General features: G+C 39.2%; 1 protein-coding gene across 6 annotated transcripts in view; it reads right to left on the bottom strand.

Annotated features, from left to right (window-relative positions):
- dnajb6b (DnaJ heat shock protein family (Hsp40) member B6b) overlaps positions 1-19043 on the bottom strand; it is a 150833-nt gene that overhangs the window by 126294 nt on the left and 5496 nt on the right. For 4 of the 6 annotated variants that reach the window (XM_072576207.1, XM_072576208.1, XM_072576206.1 and 1 more), the window contains exons 2-3: positions 9973-10040; positions 3014-3110 (exon numbers count right to left, since the gene is read on the bottom strand). In XM_072576207.1, the coding sequence (XP_072432308.1) occupies positions 3014-3078 (65 nt within the window). In that variant the 5' untranslated portion in view covers positions 3079-3110; positions 9973-10040. The remainder of the gene's footprint in view (positions 1-3013; positions 3111-9972; positions 10041-19043) is intronic. The other 2 variants (XM_072576209.1, XM_072576210.1) reach the window with 1 other exon arrangement.

Below are 19043 nucleotides of genomic sequence, written 5' to 3' on the forward strand. Positions count from 1 at the left end.
TGAATAGGAAGGGTTTGGAGGGATATGGGCTGGGTGCTGGCAGGTGGGACTAGATTGCGTTGGGATATCTGGTTGGCATGGACAGGTTGGACCGAAGGATCTGTTTCGGCGCTGTACATCTCTATGACTCTATCAGAACCTCCACCTGAAAAGCAGATTCCTGAAGTAACTTTAAAATAGGTCACACAAGTACTCAATGAGGAAATTACACAATTACAGTAAAGCAGAGGTGCACAACCTCATTTTCAGAAAGCCAGAGTTTTATTTTGATTTTGTTGCAAAGGTTCCAACAGACCTGGCTGCAGGCAGCTTGCCTTTACAAGCATTGTCTTGGCCTGACAAGATAAGCAGTTGAGCATTGCCCAGATGGCAGTGGTGAAGCAGTGATCAGCGGCAAAGCCTGGTGAGCCCAGATGGCAGTCAAAGCAGCTGGCATATGAAGTGGCAGTTGGCAACATGGTGGCTAGCAAGCCTGGCAGGACTTAGCCTAGTGTGGGGTAGAGCGAGCCCTTGAAGGAAAAGCCTGGCATGTAGCATCTGCAGGGCCAAGGCTAAGGTTTAACTTCACTTTATACTAACATCTGTAGTGTTAAACTTTTAAAGTATTTTTGTATTTTTCTATTTTTGTACCCAAGGTTTTACATCTAGTTCCTTTGCACCCAAAATGGCACCAGCAATGGCAATATTGTACACCTTTCACTGTAGAGTGATAGAGATTACAGCATGGAAACAGACCCTTCGGTCCAATCCGCCCAACTCCTGTACTTTAGATCTAGAATTAAGTTTTGGTTTTATTTTAAACACAAAAAGACCAACTGGTCCTTTGGTGTAAGTTTCTATTATTTCATGACAGAATACATCCAGTCTGGGATACGCTCAAACCTGTTTAGCAAAGCTTAAGTATTCATCATCCTGTCAAGCCAAGACAATGCTCGCAAAAGTAAACTGTCTGTAGCCAGATGATTTATGCTCTCTAGGAACTCTCGTAACCAAATCAAAATCAATAAAGCACATTCTAGAACGATGTTGCAAAGATGAATAGAAGAACTTGCTAATAGTTTCTATGAGTAATTTCAAAAATGGTCAGAAACAGGAAACATTAAAAAGTACTGCTGTTAGCCTCTGTCATACAAAAAAATACTGTAGTTTTCCTGTTTATCAATTAATGATTCCTTCAGGAATAAACAAGCATAGATATGTACTGACATTAGACAATCCTGATTATTTTCACATGCTATTAGTGACAGAAGCCTTATTTAACTTATAACTGGACTTGTGTAATAAAGAACTAAAGCAGTCTGTGCAATAGCACTTATCCAAAATTTCATTTACAACCACTTAAGGCGAAAACCAATTCTAAACAAAACGCAGACAAGGAATAATTAAAAGTCAGTCTCTGGTTTAGGGTTAAATACAAGCAGTATCTTCTTTCTGTCACTAGATGTCATCAGAGCATTTCACAAGTAAAAAAAGGTCAATTTGTTATAGCAGGCAACTGAACATTTGCCAGTTAAAATTCAAATACGCAAGGATAATTCTAAGAAACAAGCTGCTCAAAGTAGGCTTCGATGACCACACAATAAGAAAACCAGGAAACTTAAGATGTGAGCAAGGAATAAGCAGTGCTCCTCTTGAGCCAATTATTTCAAACTCTTCATTTTTTCAGTTTGATATCAATTACAGGGAAATGCTTAGAGCCTATTAGGGCTTGACAATGAAGATACAGCAGAGTAAAGTTATGAAATCAAAGTCATGTTATTTTGGAATGATAATGAGCAGAACATGGAGGGAAGCCAGAGAATGCAACACATTATCAAATGCCATTGGAAAAATTGAAAAGTGCTACACCAGAGGTCAGTTCATAACTTCCAAGATACAAGAGCATGGGGTTAGAACTAGATAGTATACCAAAGAGGTCAAGAGTGAACTATTTTTTAAAATCGCAAGGTGTAATCAGTAGAGTATCAACAAGAATCAATGCTTGGCTCTCAGCCACCTTCATCAACATTCACTGATTAAACTAGGAATGACTGCAAGTCACAAGGATGCAGACCGCAAAATGGATAAAGGCTCATCAAGTTGGTTAATGGAGCACAATGGTAAAGTTATTCATTTTGCTTGGAACAATAGCAGAGCAGTGTTTAAGTGGAAAAACTAGCACATATTGGTATTGAAATCTTCATACATTAATCACATTAATTGCATATGATGTAGTATTTCAGAGGCAATAACTTGTATGGCAGATCTTGAAAAGCAACATTAAAAGGAGGTTTTGCTACAATTCTATGACAGCTTTGGTGAGATTACCAAGTACAACGAATAGTTTGCCGCCCTAAGAAATAAGGCTCAGTGGATTAATTTCTGATGAGGGTGCTCCTTGAAAAAAAATGTCTAATCATAGGCCTACATTTGCTCTAGTTTAGGAACACTAACCTCAATTTTAAAAAACCTGGGGGACTAGACAGGTAGATGTAGGAGACGGTTTCCTATAGCTGGAGAAATGAGGGGATAAGGTTATTTAGCTGGAACTATGGCAAGCAGAATCTTTGCAACCCCCTCTCAGTTATGGATATTGCGTCAATGAGCATATTGAATACTAGAGGTTAGAACAATTATACATGCTACAGAAATCAAGGGATTAAATGGGAAACTAACATCAAAGAGTGATTAGTATGATCCTACTGAACAGTACAGCAGGCTTGATGGCTATAGGGACTGCACTGAATTAGGATGAAGTGTCAATTAAATTTACAAGATGGGAATTAGAACCAAAAATCAGTTGCAAAATCAAGTATAGAAAACAAGTCGTCAGGAACTGGAACAAGTTTAATTAAAAGAACTGACAGACAAAAACTAAAATATTCAAAAGTTATACAATAGATCAGCTTCATTTATAAAATTTGAAATACAGATTCCCACCCAACTCATCTCCAATGATTTCACAGAATCAGTAAGCATTAAAATAAGATTAATGCTAGAATATTCTATCACTGGTTCAGCATAAAATACTTACGATTTTTTTATTTCTTCCTGAGAAGCATTTTTATGTACTCCCAATACCTGGTAGTAGTCCACCATTTTTAGCGACCTAGTTCTTCTGGATGAAAACCCTAAAAAGTTACACAAGTCAAAAATTTAATTCAAGCATTTTGGTACATTCAAATGTCAAGAAACAGATGAAAAAAAAGTAAAAATCCTTGAAGTGCAAACATTTAATAAGCAGAGCAAATTAATTATATTGAAATAGCTGGCCTCAGGACTGCAATACACTGTTCAAACAGACCACTGCGAGGTTTCTAACTTTAGGTCAGACAATGCAAAAAATGATGCTAGAAAAAAGATTGCAAAGCTTTGTTATATTTCAAAGCAACTGCAGTTGTTATTTATTTTGCACAATGTGCAGAATCTGTTAAGTGCATGGATTTAACTGCATATTTACAAATACCCAACCACTGGTTTAGTCACAAGAGAAAACAATTCTTGCCAAACTTTATTAAAAAAGTCAGCTCCAGTCAGGGCTTACATCTAGACAATCCATTGACAATCTTAAAAAGATGAAAGAAATTTTGGTGAACATGGTATGAAATAAAGAGGGGTATGAGGGTTAGAACCAAATGGAGACCAAGACAATTATGAGTGCTACACACACACACCTATGTAGTTTGCATCTAACACCAGACCCACACTAACATGACGACTTTCCAGTGCCTTCAAGTAGTCTGAAAGCCACACAATTCAAGGCAATTAGGATGAGCAACAAATCCTGTCAGAAACACCTAATCATAAAGACAAACCCAGAATGTCATTTTAAGTCACATTTGCACCGTAAAATTTATAAACTAGGAGAAGTTCTGGAGATAACTTTCTTCACAAAGATGCAACAGTCCTATACTGCAAGTAGTGGACATTGCAACTAAAAAGCAGTTAGTTGCAATGACGATTATCTAACATTGTATTATACTAGTGTTTAAATCTGCTATCTACAAAACAGAAAAGCACAAATTATTTATTGATCAACTAGGATAAAAAAAATGATGAATCAGTCAACCCTTCAATGCTGACAGGAACTGTCTGATCTATAAGGAAACAAACTCGCAGGCGAAAAAAAATAAAAGGTACATGAAAAAGTTTTTCTCCCAAGTTCCCACAAGTGGAGCAGCAACAAATCCACTGTAGACAGAATGCATTTTCTCAAGCCTGTGTTTGGTTAGCAACTCACGCTTTACTTTCAATTTCTCAGCTTCCAAAAGCAAAGACAGTTGGACACATTCATTTGTGTTACAACAATTTAAACTAGCTACACAGAAAAAGCTCACCTCATACCATAACCTGTTAAAATTTAAAGTAAACAACTATCCCAGGGGTTACTAAAGTAAAAGTTAACAATTTTATTCTTTAAATCCAACAGAGAATATTAAAAAACAACTATTTACAACTCCTTTCTTTTAAACCTCCCTGGCTATAATACTAGTCAGATAAGGAAAATCCTGATTAAGATTTACAAAAAAACCTTGCAAAGCCAGTCAGCTTTGCAGATTCTCTCCAAGTTGGCCTCTATGTTCTGCTGTGCAGACTCCCCACAGACAGCTCTTCAGCAAGCAGTCTACATTTGGTGGTCTTTGGCTGTTCTCCCCTTAACTGTTCAAAATGCCTATCTTTATAACCCAAAACATCAGATTGCTTCACTGGCTTTAATATTATCAAAATAATAAATTCAAATTTCATTGGATTTTGGTAACTTGGAGCATAATTTAAACAGATTGGCCAAATTCTAATTTTTGTTTTTGTTTCATGGCAACCCAGCTGCTGCTTTTTGTTTCGACCAACTGTTAAATTGTTACACTGTTCAGGACTGTGCATCGTTAGTCCTAGCTCACTTCCTCACTTAAAAAGATACAGTACACCTGCAGACCTTCATAACACTTGACATAGCTTCCCTCTTTGGATTTTGGAGGTACCATTCAATTTTTAATAGATACAAAGCTGAAGAGCACCATGACACATTGAGAACCATACTGAGTTATGTAGGCTTTACGACCTCCCTAATAATTTTCAGAAATAAAGCTGTCATTTTTGTCTGAAATACACTCCCTTACTTTGCATTCAAATTTTGATTAGTAATGGATTATGGAAGCCAATTAGGAAAAGAGAATGGAGGTCAAGATAAGATCAGCCATAATTATGCTGTAGAGCAAGCTAATGGGGCTGAATTACCTACTCCATCTTCTAGCTATTACAATTCACTACGTTTGGATTTACATTAAGAGGTTGGGGGCAGACACCTTTTATCCCCCCTCATTGCACAGTCCTTCATGGTAGGTAGAGTTACAAGTTAATAGTATTGGCATTTTAGAGTCAGAGTCATTGAGATGAACAGCATGGAAACAGACCCTTCAGTCAAACCCGTCCATGCTGACCAGATATCCCAACCCAATCTAGTCCCACCTGCCAGCACTTGGCCCATATCCCTCCAAACCCTTCCTCTTCATATACCCACCCAAATGCCTCAAGTGTTGCAACTGTACCAGCCTCCACCACATCCTCTGGCAGCTCATTCCATACACTTACCACCCTCCACGTGAAAAAGTTGCCCCTTAGGTCTCTCACCCTAAACCTTTGTCCTCTAGTTCTGGACTCCCTGACCCCAGGGAAAAGACTGCCTATTTATCCTATCCACGCCCCTCAATTTTGTAAACCTCTATCAGGTCACCCCTCAGCCTCCGATGCTCCAGGGAAAACAGCCCCAGCCTGTTCAGCCTCTCCCTGTAGCTCAGATCCTCCAACCCTGGCAACATCCTTGTAAATCTTTTCTGAACCCTTTCAAGTTTCACAACATCTTTCTGATAGGAAGGAGACCAGAATTGCATGCAATATTCCAATAGTGGCCGAACCAATGTCCTGTACAGCCACAACATGACCCCACAACTCCTGTACTCAATACTCTGACCAATAAAGGAAAGCACACCAAACGCCTTCTTCACTATCCTATCTACCTGCTTCCACTTTCAAGGAAGTATGAACCTGCACTCCAAGGTCTCTTTGTTCAACAACACTCCCTAGGACTTTACCATTAAGTGTACAAGTCCTGCTAAGATTTGCTTTCCTAAAATGCAGCACCTCACGTTTATCTGAATTAAACTCCATCTGCCACTTCTCAGCCCACTGGCCCAGACCCTGTTGTAATCTGCGGTAACCCTCTTCACTGTCCACTACACCTCCAATTTTGAGGTCATCTGCAAACTTACTAACTGTACCTCTTATGCTTGCATCCAAATCATTTATGTAAATGACAAAAGTAGAGGGCCCAGCACTAATCCTTGTGGTACTCCACTGATCACAGGCATCCAGTCTGAAAAACAATCCTTCACCACCACCCTCTACCTTTGAGCCAGTTCTATATCCAAATGGCTCGTTCTCCCTGTAGTCCATGAGATCTAACCATGCTAATCAGTCTCCCATGGGGAACCTTGTCAAATGCCTTACTGAAGTCCATTTAGATCACATCTACCAATCTGCCCTCAATCTTCTTTGTTGCTTCTTCAAAAAAAACTCAAGTTTGAGAGATATGATTTCCCACACATTTTGTTATCTGCAGGAAGTCAGCTGTTACCCCCTTGCACTCCAGTCCCCGACTGCAGAGGGGGAGGATTTGGTGTACCTCCACAATACACCACAAGACTATGGTGAAACATCATGTCGAATTTAAATTTGGATTCTAGTTTTCAGTGCAGAGGAAGTGAGTTAGGTTTAAAACTTGCAATAAAAAAATTCACTATAATCAAGTCTACTGCATCACTGCCTCTATGCTCTCAAAGATGGTAGTCATTAGTATACCAATGAACAGTGTCCAACATATCTAAGAATGAGAAATCAAACTGAAGTTTGAATTTAGGACTACTTCCATGCCAAATAGTGGAAGTAGTTTTCTCCAGAGTTAAATGGCCCCACAACTAATTAATCAGCAATCCAGCAATGAATGGCAGTGGACAATTAAACAAAATTAGGCTTCACAAATTTTCCATTTCTGATTAGCCTTTCAGTGCAAAAGACAAGGCTGAAATATTTGTAATCATCATCAGGAGTAGCATGCGAATGTATCATCTCAGCTATGGGAGCTGACAACATTCAAGCAGTAGTATGAAAGACACTCCAGAATTCACTGTTTACCTAACCAAATTGCTCCAGTTAAGCTACAATAGCACCTGCCCAATGTGGCAAACCAGCCATTAGAAAACACAATAAATCCAGCCATTTACAACTCCATCTGCCTACTCTCAATCAGTAAAGTGGTGGAAGAGGTTGTCATCTATCCTTTTAACTGACTTTGTTCAGCAATAACCTGCTCATTGAAGCGTAGTCTGTCCCACCAGGACTACTCAGCTCATTTACAGGCTTCAGTCAAATATGAAGTAGAGAGCTGAATTCTAGAGGGGAGGTAGAAAGGCTATTCTTGACGATAGCATTGGAGAGAAAATGAAATCAAGGAGCCCAAGCAAAGCCAGAGCAAGAGTCAATGGGAATCAGTAAAAACTCTCCAAATTAGAGGTCCATACGTAGCACTGAAGATTTTTAAAAAAAGTTATTAGAAGGTCAATCATTTCATACTTAGGACATCGCTCCAAGAATTCCTGAGGGTAATGCCCTGTGCCCACCATCTTTAGGAGCTTCAATGGCCTTCCCTGCATAAGATCAGTGGGATGGTCAATTATTGGACAATTTGTGGCTCCTCAGATACTGAAGCAATCAACATCCATAGACCAGATCAACTAGGCTTCAGCTAAGTGGTAAGCAACATTTTGCCAAACCAATGTCAAGAAATGACATCTAATCAATCACTGAACCCCTCTGAACAAACATCCTGGATATTAACCGACTAGTAAATGAACTGACCAGCCAAAGATATTTCAGCTACCAGAACTAGCTGGAAGTTCAACTCTGCTAAAAATGCTAACTCCCTAAAAGGCTAAGTTAGGACTGTGATAGAATATTCATTTGTCAAGATGAGCTTAGCTCCAACACTCAAAAACACAATCCAAGACCAAGACCCACTGACCATCAATGTTGCAGTGACAGTATGAACTGTATGATGTACAGCAAGCAGCATTTTGCCAGGTATCTTTTAAAAGCATCTTCCAAATCCAAAGATGCACTTATTGTTTGCGCAGATGCATATGCATTATTCAAATGGACAGTTTTTCTGCAAATATGTACAAATAAGTCTGCAGAAAGAAAGTAAATCTTTGGTTGAAATTTAAATATTTTTCTGCAAAGTACCACAAAGGAACTTCAAGTTATGAAAGATTCTAGGCTTTCAACAGCAAAGCCTAATCAATTTAAATTGGAACTACATTAAAATGAGCCAGGTACTTTGTTAACATACAGACACCAATGAAGACAAGTCATTATGGCTGATCAGGAGTGTTTAGTGAGTGATTTTAGATCATTTTAGTGATACAGGTTTTAAACTTGCTATGAAAAAAGATAGTTTAAGAATGTTCTGGACTGGGAGAAGGTAGATTTTATTAATCCAAGGCAGGATCTTGCCAAAGTAGACTACAGCAGAATGGTGGGAAGCATTCAAACAGGAATTGTGGAGAGTACAGGTCCAGCATGCTCCCATTAGGGTGAAATATAGAGGAGCAAAAGCTAGAAACTCTGGATGTCTAAGAATATTCAGGACTAGATAAGGAATATAGAGGTGTCATACAGCTACGGAAGATGCAAATCAGTGGTGGTGGTGGTGGGAGGCAGCCTCAGAGTATAGCAAGAGGGAAACTCAGAACAATTAGAAGAGGTGCATGAAAAAAAATGAGAGCAAGGTCTGATCAAGGATGGTCAGCATAGCTTTGCTAGAGGGAGGTCATACTTAAATTTGACTGAATCTTTCAAAGAAACGACCAAATGTGTAAATGAAGTTAGTGCAGTTGATGCAGATTATATGGATTTGACAAGGTCCCACTTTGGAGATGTGAGGTAAATAAAAAGAAGATGCCACACTCAACCTGGTCGCTTCAAACACAAAGGCTATTTTTAATAGGAAAAAGAACATGTCCAGACACTGCACCCTTCCTGCACTGGATGAAATAGATGTCTAGAACATCAACATGGCAATACATTTGGTAGTCAACTTGCCAATCTGCATCCTTTCTAGTACAGTAGAAATTGTTGCTCCTAGTAAAACATGGCAACCTTGCATCCGTCCAGGTGAATGTAGGATGAAATGTTTCAACACAGCATATTTCATTAAACAATACTCAAATTAGGGCAACTTTGACATTCTTCTATTAATATCTAAATTCAGTACATACACTTTATTTATGATGTAGAAATATCAAACTTCTGTCTCACGTATCAATAGATTTTTCAGACTTTTATCCCCCCACAAAAAGCTCTTCGGTCAATAATGAGGTGCTGATCAACATGTTAGAAAATGCAGACCAGGACAATCCAGATTTTTAAATCACTGGTTTGCTTTAGAAACAAAAATCTACATGGCAAAAGCACAATTACAATCATTAGGACAAAGGAATACACACAAGAAAGCAAAGGCAGAATAAACAAAATTTCCATGGATAATTGGAGAGCTGCTAGAGATGAGAGAGAAATGAGGCAGCTATAAAAGACATTTGAACAATGTCAAATTGGAGATATTAAAGGAGTGGGAATCAAGACCAGTGATCATGAAGAGGGAGAGGAAACAAAAGATGGACCAGGAAGCAGATTGTTTGAGTGCAAGTGAAGGACAGTGAAGGATGGCATTTGAATAAAACCATAAATGCCACAATGATAGTACAGTAGATGGTTTCTATAATCACTTGCATAAATAAAGTCATAATCACATGCTCAAGTAATTTGGATTGGAAGGAAAATTAGAGATCGAGTATTTTCAAGGATAAGGGAGAATTGGTAGAACTGGCACTGATAGTATTGAATGGGCACTCTTCAGGTCCATATTATTTTCTAAAACCCTACCTCTGAACCAGATGCTCAATCAACTTTCCAGTGTATTTTTCTTAGGCTCAAGCCCACTGTACAGCAACCTGGAGCATTACAAAGAAAATATAAAGTTATTCAAATTAAGTTCACATTTAAAAACTACAGTTCACACTAAAAATTTAGCAATAATACTGTTCTTCAAACCTAGGTGTAACTTCACCATACATTCTTTTGCACTGTTTGTGCCAATTCTAAAACATTTAAAGAAAGCTGCACTGAAAGAGTCCATCAGAAATGGATCAGAACAAAATTACATATTTAGAGTTTTTTTTGTATTGAGCTACACAGCATCTAAACCAGGCTTAGTATAGATCCATGCATGGTTCTTTCAAATACTGAATTCTACAGTTCAATGAGATCCTTGGAACTTTGTTTTCCCGTGGGCTCACGATTTCACTTATACCAGTCATTTAAAAACACAGAATGGCTCAAAAAAAGTCAGCCAGACTGGTTTATAACGGATATGTAAATTACTTATGAAAATATTTTAATCTAAAAATATAAAACCGCTTTTCAAAAAATAAAAGAAACAGATGCGATGTAACGAAAGGTGAAATTAAAGCTTGATCAAAAGTGTTCAGAGATTTGTACATCATAGACGGAAGGGACTGAAAGGAAAAATAAAGTAGCTACTTCAATTATTTTTCAACTGATGCACACATCACCATTGAGGTCAGAATTTATTGTCCATTCTTAATCGATTCAACTACGCTCTGCAGTAGCAATCACATCACCATGGATTTGGAGTCTGACTAGGCACAAATCTACCCCATCAAGTCACCTCAGAAGCTGGTATGTTTCAATAAGGTTACCTCTCATTTCTGAACTCCAATGAGTACAAGTCTAGTCTCTCCTAAGGTAGCCTCTCATAAGATGTTCTTATTCACATTAGATTAGATTAGATTACTTACAGCGTGGAAACAGGCCCTTCGGCCCAACAAGTCCACACCGCCCCGCCGAAGCGTAACCCACCCATACCCCTACATCTACATTTACCCCTTACCTCACACTATGGGCAATTTAGCATGGCCAATTCACTTGGCCTGCACATCTTTGGACTGTGGGAGGAAACCGGAGCACCCGGAGGAAACCCACGCAGACACGGGGAGAACGTGCAAACTCCACACAGTCAGTCAGTCGCCTGAGGCGGGAATTGAACCACTGCTAACCACTGTGCCACCGTGCCACCCACATATTCCATTCCCTTTGAAATAAAGGTCAATGTTCCAATAGTCTTCCCTACTACCTGAACTTTATATGAGCTTTGACATTTATGCACAAGGTCTCCCAAGTCCAGTGCTTCAGCTTTCTAAAATATTTCACTATTTCAATACTATTCAACTCTGATGTCCTTCCTGCCAAAGTGCTCCAATGCATATTTTCCTACGTTATATGCCATCTGCAAGGTTTTTGCTCAAACTGTGTATATCCCTGTAGACTGTCATCTTCACCTCTCACTTGTGTGATTGAATCATCCATAAGTATGGATACAGTACATTCACTGTCCTCAAAAAGTCATTAATAAGTTGCAAATACCTTTGCCACTTCACTGGCAGCAGGTTGCAATCCTGGAAATACACCTCCTTTATCCCAAATGTCAATTGGCTAAGCAATCCTCTATGCAGGCTAACATCCATCTCCAACACCATGGGCTCTTATGTAGCCTAATGCTTGGTACTTTACCAAATACCTTACAAAAGTCCAAGCATATCATATCCACTGTACTATCAATCCTACTCATTACTCCCTCAAAGAATTCTACAAAATTCATCAGGCATTATTTCCCCCTTGTGAAGCCATGCTAATTCTGCTTGTGTATTTCAGACAGAACAGACAAAGATTAAAGGTCTCACTGTCTTAATCAGTTTTTCGTTTTTTAAAAATTAAAAGTATTACACTGGCAGTTTTCCAATCCTGACAACAACCTAGCAAACAAGTTCAGTGGGTAACAGGGAAGACATGAGATAAAATGAAGGGCTTTTGCCCAAAACGTCGATTTCGAAGCTCCTTGGATGCTGCCTGAACTGCTGTGCTCTTCCAGCACCACTAATCCAGAACAGGGAAAACATGTTTCAAACAGATTCCCTTTCATTCTTAAACACTAGATGAATAGTCAAATCAATCTGTCCTCACACAATTGCCCTGCTATCCCCAGAACCTCTATTGTATTTCAACGATGGCAAGCATATCCTTTCTTACGTAGAGACCAAAACTGAAAGCAAAATTTCAGGTGTGGTCTCACTAAGACACTGTATAACTACAGAAAGACATTACTTCTGAACTCAATACTTTTTGCACTGAAGGCTGATGTACCATTTACCATCTACCATCCAAATTACTTGTTGCACCTGCCTGTCTATCATTGACTGTCAAGAGTGTGGTGCTGGAAAAGCATAAAAGGTCAGGCAGCATCTGAGGAGCAGGAGAAATCAACATTTCGGGCATAAACCCTTCATCAGGAATCCCTTGACTGGTGTACAATGACAACCAGATCCCTTTGCACATCAAAATGTGGGGAACTAGGGCTTGATCTCAGGATAAGGGGTTAGCCATTTTAGTATTCAAAGAAAGCTTTCCTTGAGGGTATAAATCTTGGAATTCTGTAGCTGAGGGGTGTGGTTTTCACTGACCGGCATCTGCAGTAAACAAAATAACGAAGGCACGGAGTGGAGAGTTCAAGTACAAATTTTACTGAATAGAAACAAACTGCTTTGCAACAGGTTGTACACACATTGTAAATGCGGTTTCTATTTATTTTTAAGAGCCAGAAACTCAATGCTCTTCTGCAACATCCTTGTTCACAGACTGATTACTAATTTGCAATCAATCATCTGAAATATGGAGAACATTCTCTACACATCTTTCAAATGTCAAACTTGATAGTTTACAGATTTAAAACCGAAGTGCAGCATTATTTTGTCAGCAAGGTCTTCCAGACTTGCATTGTGCCAATAAATTAGGGTTAGGAAAAGTAAATTCATCACAAGTCAATGGCACAATACAAATCTGAGGACGTGACCTTTAGCACAAAATGAAATATTAATCTTGATGTTTGTAACATACCAAGGTCCCACAGGTTGTGCAACTGACTAGTGTTATTTCATTTGCATTTAGATTAAAACAAAATGAGATTGAAACAAATGTAACCCCAATTTTGCAACTAGAATTTTGAAAAAGCATTTGCTAGCAGTTCCCATTAGTTCTGTACCTACTAGAATGAAACACTGGGTAGATGTATTGTGCAGTTATTACAAACATATTAAAAAAGATTATAAAGGTAAAGAAAAAGTGTAAAAATTATTTATAAAGATCATGCCAAAACTACAAGATTCCAGCAATCAAATATTGAACAGGTTGGGTTGCTTTCTTGCTGAATGCAAAGTGAAGATATCCTAATAGGTACCTTTAAAATTATGAACGTTTTGACAGAATACATCCACATAAACAAGCACACTGGAAGCCTTTGAGATGATCAATAAATCCAAGAGAACTCAGAAGAAACTTAAAGCAAAAAAGTGGTGAAGTTGTTGAAATTGATACAGAAGTATTTAAGGCAAACCTAAATAAGCAGAAAGGGGAAGGAAGGTTTTGCTGCTAAAGTTAATCCAGGATGACAAGATATTTTATTTAAGCATGCACACCAGTACCAAACCATTTGTACTTTGGGTAAAAAAAAATTCCAGTTGACTCAAACAAAATGAAGCTATAAAACAATGAAACTTGATTGAGGAAAATGTTTACCAATTGCATCAGCCCAGCTTTATGAAGACTTTCTACTGAAACAATGGAGGTAAATGAATTTTAAGTTGCAAAGTCAATTATTAAAATGCATGAATGAGACAATTTGTCAGAAGAACTTCCTAATGATAATGTAAATAGATTGCCTGGGATTTAATGCTATATCAAATCACAAGGTTTCAGATTTACCTTGTTTGGTGCTCCAACTTGATCTCAACTAATATATTAAAGCCTGAGCTAAGCTATTGGTGAGGTGGCAGTTGTAAAAGGGAAAAGAAAATAGAAACTATTGTGCCCGAATAACAATCAGAATACCATTGGTTTCACAGAAAGAAAACCAGACAAGTCAACAAGGATGTTGAAGGAAGAAATATCTGAAGACCAAATTCAAAGAAAAAAATCATCAGATAGCTGGCTCCCAAACATTTGGTTTAGATTAGATTAGATTAGATTAGATTACTTACAGTGTGGAAACAGGCCCTTCGGCCCAACAAGTCCACACCGCCCCGCCGAAGCACAACCCACCCATACCCCTACATTTACCCCTTACGTAACACTACGGGCAATTTAGATTGGCCAATTCACCTGACCTGCACATCTTTGGACTGTGGGAGGAAACCGGAGCACCCGGAGGAAACCCACGCAGACACGGGGAGAATGTGCAAACTCCACACAGACAGTCGCCTGAGGTGGGAATTGAACCCAGGTCTCTGGCGCTGTGAGGCAGCAGTGCTAACCACTGTGCCACCGTGCCGCCCTGCTCCTGCATCTTAAAGGCAAAAGACTCCAATTTTAAATCATTCTGATACAGAAATTTTAAGTGGCTCACATTTTTAAAGTATGAAACTAAACTTGAACATGATAAATTAAGAAATATCACAAACTTAAATAGAGTCATTGGGACGTACAGCATGGGAACAGACCCTTCGGTCAAACCCGTCCATGCCGACCAGATATCCCAACCCAATCTAGTCCCACCTGCCAGCACCCGGCCCATATCCCTCCAAACTCTTCCTATTCATATACCCATCCAAATGCCTCAAGTGTTGCAACTGTACCAGCCTCCACCACATCCTCTGGCAGCTAATTCCATACATGTACCACCCTCTGCGTGGAAAAGTCGCCCCATAGGTCTCTCATATTTCCCCCCTCACCCTAAACCTTTGCCCTCTAGTTCTGGACTCCCCAACCCCAGGGAAAAGACTTTGCCTATTTATTCCATCCATGCCCCTCAATTTTGTAAACCTCTACAAGGTCATCCCTCAGCCTTCGATGCTCCAGGGAAAGCAGTCCCAGCCTTTTCAGCCTCTCCCCATAGCTCAGATCCTCCAACCCTGGCAACATCCTTGTAAATCTTTTCTGAACCCTTTCATGTTTCACAACATCTTTCCGATAGGGAGGAGACCAGAATTGCACACAATATTCCAATGGTGGCCTAGCCAATGTCCTGTACACCTGCAACATGATCTCCCAACTCCTATACTCAATACTCTGACCAATAAAGGAAAGCATACCAAATGCCTTCTTCACTATCCTATCTACCCGCGACTCCACTTTCAAGGAGCTATGAACCTGCACTCCAAGGTCTCTTTGTTCAGCAACACTCCCTAGGACCTTACCATTAAATGTACAAGTCCTGCTAACATTTACTTTTCCAAAATGCAGCACCTTGCATTAATCTGAATTAAACTCCATCTGCCACTTCTCAGCCCATTGGCCCATCTGGTCCAGATCCTGTTGAAATCTGAGGTAACCCTCTTAGCTGCCCACTACACCTCCAATTTTGGTGTCATCTGCAAACTTACTAACTGTACCTCTTATGCTCGCTTCCAAATCATTTATGTAAATAACAAAAAGTAGAGGGCCCAGCACCGATCCTTGTGGCACTCCACTGGTCACAGGTCTCCAGTCTGAAAAACAACCCTCCACCCCACCCTCTGTCTTCTACCTTTAAGCCAGTTCTGCATCCAAATGGCTAGTTCTCCTTGTATTCCATGAGATCTAACCATGCTAATCAGTCTCCCATGGGGAACCTTGTCGAAAGGCCTTACTGAAGTCCATATAGATCACATCTACTGCTCTGCCCTCAATCTTCTTTGTTACTTCATCAAAAAACTCAAGTTTGAGAGACATGATTTCCCACGCACAAAGCCACTTTGACTATCCCGAATCAGAACAATTTTTTACTTCACCCCAAATACTGACCATCTCAGATGCAGGGCTCTAAATTTTACCCAAGTCAAAGTATGGTTTCAATCTTAGGTTTGCAAGATTCTTAAATGAAGCCAAAAATCAACTGAACGAAAGGATGGACAGGCTCTGACCAAGTGCACCATTCTGAATTTATTCTGCACAGTATTTCTTTTTATAGATGCATTCAACACAGACTCAGTATCCTGTTTCATTCCTTGGGGGTTATGGTTTGGAAAGTAGCCCAAGTCCCAGTTAAAACAGCAAGTGATATCAAAGCCAGTTTGCTCAAAACAAGTGATACAATTCATTGGTCGTTATTCCCAACCGTTTGCAGCTCCATACACAAACTGAACCTTAAAATCATTACAACATCTTTCAATCTTTTCCAAATATTAACTTAGTTCATCTGAATATCAAAACCAATGGGACAATTTTAAACACTATTTCCTATTACTGGCATTTGTACATCTTTATTTGCTAAAAGAATGGAATGAGACCAGCCATTTCGACACTATTCACTAAACAGTGCACCTTAACCTCAACATTTAAAATGTCGAAACTTCCACCAACCCCTTTAAGCTCTTTTGGTTAGCTTGTTCCCTTATACCCCTTAAATTCAAAATGCCATTTTGATACACAAACGGAAGAAAACACTGACTTTTTTGTTGTCACACTGGCACGCAAAAGCAAGCTTTAGCTGCCCGATACAATCACAAGGTCAGTTATTATTCAAAAGTTCTTTCACTCTTCCATTTTATGTGAAGGTGATTTCAATTATCAGGACAGCGTTGTGGACCAGACCAGGTCCCCTCAAAATATTAAGACATTAGCCTAGACCCTAACTTTGGTAGTTGTTTTAAGAAAGTATACAATGGATATTCCAGGAGATGCGCTGCTGGTCAAACCACTTATTTTTTAAACAAAACAGGATTTATTTACAATATTAGCAAATGAAACAGCAACAGAAGAGACTAGAATACAGAATAACAACCTGTCCCACAACCCAGATGATCCCAACTTAACTATGCTGTTCAAAATACTTGAAACAATTCCCATCAACATCCCTTAGCACAAGAGAGAAAACTAAAACACAGGGTCTTACAGGAGAGATGTTAGAGTACCAGCATAGACCTGCTTCTTTGGGTCAAGCAGCTTCAGAACACTACTGTCTCGAGTGCTTTCAGAGAAAAACTAGACCAAACCAAACTAGAGCAAGTGAGTGGAGAACTAGCCACTCCCCTTTTATTGCTTAATTTTTATAAAAACTTGCAAGCCTTTTTCCTGAGGCAGTACCTGTTAAGCTATAATCAAATTGGCCCTAAAACCCTTTAACTTCTTGGAGTTTATCTTTTACCACCTCAAAAAATGTCAATGTTACCTTGTTAAAGGAGCTGCACCATAACATTATTTTATTTCAGACAGTCTTTTTGCATTAGTTTTATGCAAAGCCAATTAATACTATGAAGGAAGGAACTAACAATGCAACTCCAAATTCCACTCAAGAGTCAAGCAAAGTTGGCCTTTTCTTCTCCCAAAAGCAAAAAGGTTTTGCTAAAGTTAAGTAAGACCAGTCAGATCACAACTGAATAATAAGAGTTTCAGGCCCCTGAGGAAAGGTGCCCTTGCACTGGAGGTAGTCTAGACAAGATTGGCTATTCTGACCCCAGGTATGGAAGGATCATTTTGATATATGAGGTGGAGGAGATTAGATGCCACTTGGGCTAAAACAGTCTCAGCCATCTGCAAAGACAGCTTGCTCTACACACCTCTCACCAAGACTCTGGCTCTAATATTCTCATTATTGCCTGCAACATCTCTGCTCACTGTCACCCAACCTTTGATATTACCGAGTACTACGACAGCAAGCAAAGACCCAGAGATGCAGCCTCATCTCGTCCATGAGCTGGGTGCGTGACAAAGTGACTTGAAAGTGAATCAGATATGTGTCATGTGGATTCTTAGAGGCTGGCACTTTGGATAACAATATCTGTAAACATGGTGCATGCAGCCAGTGTTCATGGAGTGTCACAAGATGCTAGTGCCCAGTTTTCACCACGGAGATTTTTTGAACATGCAACAAGCTGAATCAGTCAGGTGTTCACTGATTTCTTGAGCAACATTCCCCAACATCAATCTTGTTTGGCAAGATCAGTGGCTGAATATTACGGTGGCAAGCTTTGATGTGAACAAGGCTGGGTGCGTGATTATGATCTTCAATGGCCACTGGTGAAAAGCATGAAAAATAAAACAGGATGATTGCATCAAGATAGGCCTCACCATACTCACCACCCTATTCCGCCAGTTATTTTGCATAAATCAGAGATAAAACCAAGAACACAGTTGATCAGCTACTACAGCAGTGAATAATAGAAATTTCTTCGCAAGTTACTCAGCTTTTGCATTTTATTTAAGGTAAAAAATGCTTCAGGGTCATACCTACTCAATGTATAATGTGTTGAGCAAGAAAAAATTGCATACCTTGAGACAGAAATTGGAGTTTGAAAACTGATGCAAGGGAGTTTTGTTCTGTTGACGTACTTAGCTGCAAGTATTTTATCATCTTTCAACATTAACCCTTCAGAAGATATTTTAATTCCGTAGCCCATTTACTGACCACTTGGATTTGTCTAAGGGAACATGGTTAATTAATTTAAAAGTTTATAACAAAAACTCCTGAGACACTCAAAAGCAGGAGATTCAAATTCTGTGGTTTGGAGAATGTCACATTCTCGTCTCAGACTGTGGAAAATAGAATGGGGACAGTGGTGCTGCAAAAGTGGAATTAAACTTCTACTTGCATCTGGCGGTAGATGAGATGCTCTTGAAAATTTTTCACTTATGCTTGTTTAAGAACAAGTACGCACTAAATGTTCTGAAATGATCTAGATATGGGTGTTTGGAGAAATTGCAGATGATGCCAATATATTGTGAAGACTGTCAATATTGGTAAAGCACACTAGACAAATCTAGAAGCACTGGTACTGGACTTGCGACGAGCAAATAACATTTAAGTACATGGAGAATGAAGAATGTTTCATATTATTATACTATTCAACATTTATATTTATTCACAAATAAGATTGCATATACAAGTACACATTCCCCTATAGATTCAC

Source organism: Chiloscyllium punctatum, chromosome 8 (genome assembly GCF_047496795.1).
Source record: "Chiloscyllium punctatum isolate Juve2018m chromosome 8, sChiPun1.3, whole genome shotgun sequence".
NCBI lineage: Eukaryota > Metazoa > Chordata > Chondrichthyes > Orectolobiformes > Hemiscylliidae > Chiloscyllium > Chiloscyllium punctatum.